The sequence below is a fragment of the Nematolebias whitei genome, chromosome 1, assembly GCF_014905685.2.
Source record: "Nematolebias whitei isolate Nwh7 chromosome 1, NemWhi1, whole genome shotgun sequence".
Lineage (NCBI taxonomy): Eukaryota > Metazoa > Chordata > Actinopteri > Cyprinodontiformes > Rivulidae > Nematolebias > Nematolebias whitei.
The window spans coordinates 44,364,242-44,367,057 of NC_056498.1; the positions used below are offsets into that span (position 1 = coordinate 44,364,242).

A 2,816-nucleotide genomic window follows, 5' to 3' on the forward strand; every position below is an offset into this window, starting at 1 on the left:
CCGGCCCGGCCCGGCCCGGACATTAATCACATTAATATGACCCGGCCCTAAACCGGGACGGTCGAGCCGAGTTCGGGTTATAGTGACAGCTCTAGCCCTCTGTGAGCAACAAGCAGCCATCAGGGCTCTAACACTCGCTCGTTAGGCTCATGGTCCTCCTTGATCCTGTGAACAGCTAGTTCTGGATGCTTGATCCACCATGAGAAGGTGCTGTTTATAAGACTGAGTTTGTTGCAGCTCCTCAGACTGAAGAAGTCCTTTGGATAAATGACAACACTTTTCAACAAGAAGAATCCTCCAGAGGAGCTGACTGAACGTTCTTAGATGAAGAAGAAATAAGTCTCTCCTACGTTGTGCTCGTAAACTCTAGAGAAAGTACCAGAATCAACCCGAGTTCCTCCAGAACACTTTCAGACGTTTTCTTTAAGGGTTTAAAGTAAACAGCGATGCAGAAACAGGAAACCAGACCAAGTATTGATAAAACTGTAAAAGAGGAGCGCACGTGCTTCAGGTAAAGGAATCGGGCAGGTTTAAAGACGTCCACAGACAAAACTCACAGATGCTGGTGATAATTCCTGTCCAGTCTGTCTCATTAAAAAGAGGCGCCAACGATCGTTAAGGAAGCAACAAAGCTCCGCAGGCCGTGAATCAACCACGTATTAAATGTTTAGTGCAGCGTCTCGTCCTACAGAAGGTCCAGTGACCCACCTCTAAGGCCTTGTGGACATCTTGTAAGGCAGCAGGATCTCTGTGGACGCTGGCGGTCTTCTCCACGCCCCTCTCTCTGATTGGACCCGTGGGTTCTTTCGGAGCGGACTCGGCGCCGTCCCATTCAGACAGAGGCTGGATCAGCCCGCGGGCCACAGCAGAACTCATCAGAACGCACACAGCAGTGCTGCTGAGGAACAACACGACATCATCCTCAGCTCTTACCCAAGTTTAAAGAACTTCTCCACAGTTTTACTGGAAAACATTTTGACTCAACTTTAAACACCAAAACTCATTTCATTAGGATGAATGATGAAAGTGTGGCTTGTCACAAGAACTTTTACTGTGAGATACAGGAGCACATATTCATTTCTGACTAATCCCATAGTTAGGGTTATCTAGGGTTTCCTGAGGTATCCCTCAGTTCTGCAGCTATAGGTTTAGCAGAGCCCCTCTGCTCACTGTGATGCTCTGTCCTTTAGTCTTTGTATTCGTTGCTCGACTTTATATCGCCTCCCTGTCTTTGTTTCCATGGAAACGACGTCTGAGCTGAAATGTTCTCGTTCTTCTCAAACTCCAACGGTTGAGTCGGCCCATCCTGGTTCTGGTTCAGTTCTAGGTTGACTGATGGATGTTTAGTTTGGGTCCATCAGCAGTTGTTCCTCTTCTCTGGGGCTTTTCCTTCTGCTCAGGATGTGGAATCAAACCACTGCTGGTTTCTAAACAACTTTATGAATCAGAAACTGTTGGATTGTATACCTGGATTATTGAGCATGGACTTTGTTGTTTATGGATCAGGATTGAAAAATCTACTAAATCTGACTGTTTGGATTCTAACTGGACTGAGCTGCAGAAGGACCAGCCCTGCTGGTTTCCACAGACCTAGAGCACTTCTATGGATCTTCTCCTCAGAAGGACTCTGACTGTGAGGGACAAGGTCTTCTGGTCTGAACCGCTGGACCTCAGTGCTAAAGGTTCTGTCAGGAACAGCTCATCAGGAGTCCAACCCCAGCTCACAGTGAAGCAGGGACTGGTCAGGGTTGAAGGACAGAGATATCATTGATGGAAACCTGTTCCACAGAGTTCAAGACCTTAAACAGAACCGGAGGTTCTCCTTCAACATGTCAGCGACCCAAAGAACCAAAATGTCTCCAGTGATGGTCTCCATCCATCTGGACCAAGACTGAAAGGATTTACAGAAAATCCTTCAGTCCATGTATGGAAACCAGAAGAGATGATGCTGGAACTTCTGCTGAAGGTGCTTCAAATCAGGACCATGGGTCAAACCCAAATCAGGTCCAGTCAGTTGAACTGTCCACGTGTGGACGCCAGTCAGGACGTAGAAACGTCTCAGACCGAGAAGACTGAGAGGAATCAGAGATAAATTTGAGGTTTTGTTAAAGGTCTGAATATTTGTGGAATACTTCGTGAAGCTGCGGCCTGTCAAACCCCCAACTATTACATTTATGAAATAAAGTGTATTTTGTCAGGAAGCTGAGTCTTGGAGCAGTACCTGGTGTTCTCAGACTTCTGCAGCATCCCCAGCAGCTTCTGGAAGGTGGGCAGCAGGACTCTGTACTCTCCGGCTGCCAGCAGGTGGTTGTTGTAGTTCCACAAGTAAACGGCCGAGTTCGTGAGCACCCACTGCTCCTGGATGGCGGCGCCCAGCTCTGCTGCTCGCAGGAAGCTGCCGGTGGCGTCAGCAGACAGAGCCTGGATCCAGTCTCTACAGGAAACAGATGAAATGAGTTGGCAAGCAGAAATATACCATTTAATCAACGCCTATTTCACTGGTCTTTGTTTTAAACAATTACTTTTAGTGAACATGAATATCGTCTCTTATTGTGAATGCTCAGGAAATACTAAACAGCTAACAGGTACTGATGTAGAGCACAGCTCCACTTGAAACTGTTTTATTGAGGAATATTCTGAGGGTTGTGTAAATTATGGAAGAACTGGGGTGTGAAGTGGTTTTCAGAGCCACCTGGCCCTGATTCACCAACGGACTGTTTTACTTTTATTTCAGGATCCCTGTTAGTCTTTACACAATTCCTCCTGGGGTCTACACTCACAAATATTACAATATTACATCATATCAAGTGAAACTC

At 46.7% G+C, this 2,816-nt stretch overlaps 1 protein-coding gene across 1 annotated transcript in view; it reads right to left on the bottom strand.

The window, feature by feature from the left end:
* The window catches only part of LOC119420350 (cilia- and flagella-associated protein 46), a 51,956-nt gene that overhangs the window by 30,200 nt on the left and 18,940 nt on the right, over window positions 1-2,816 (bottom strand). Inside the window, exons 18-19 of the mRNA XM_037687770.1 lie at window positions 2,222-2,434; window positions 709-898 (exon numbers count right to left, since the gene is read on the bottom strand). Coding sequence (XP_037543698.1) covers window positions 709-898; window positions 2,222-2,434 — 403 coding nt within the window. The remainder of the gene's footprint in view (window positions 1-708; window positions 899-2,221; window positions 2,435-2,816) is intronic.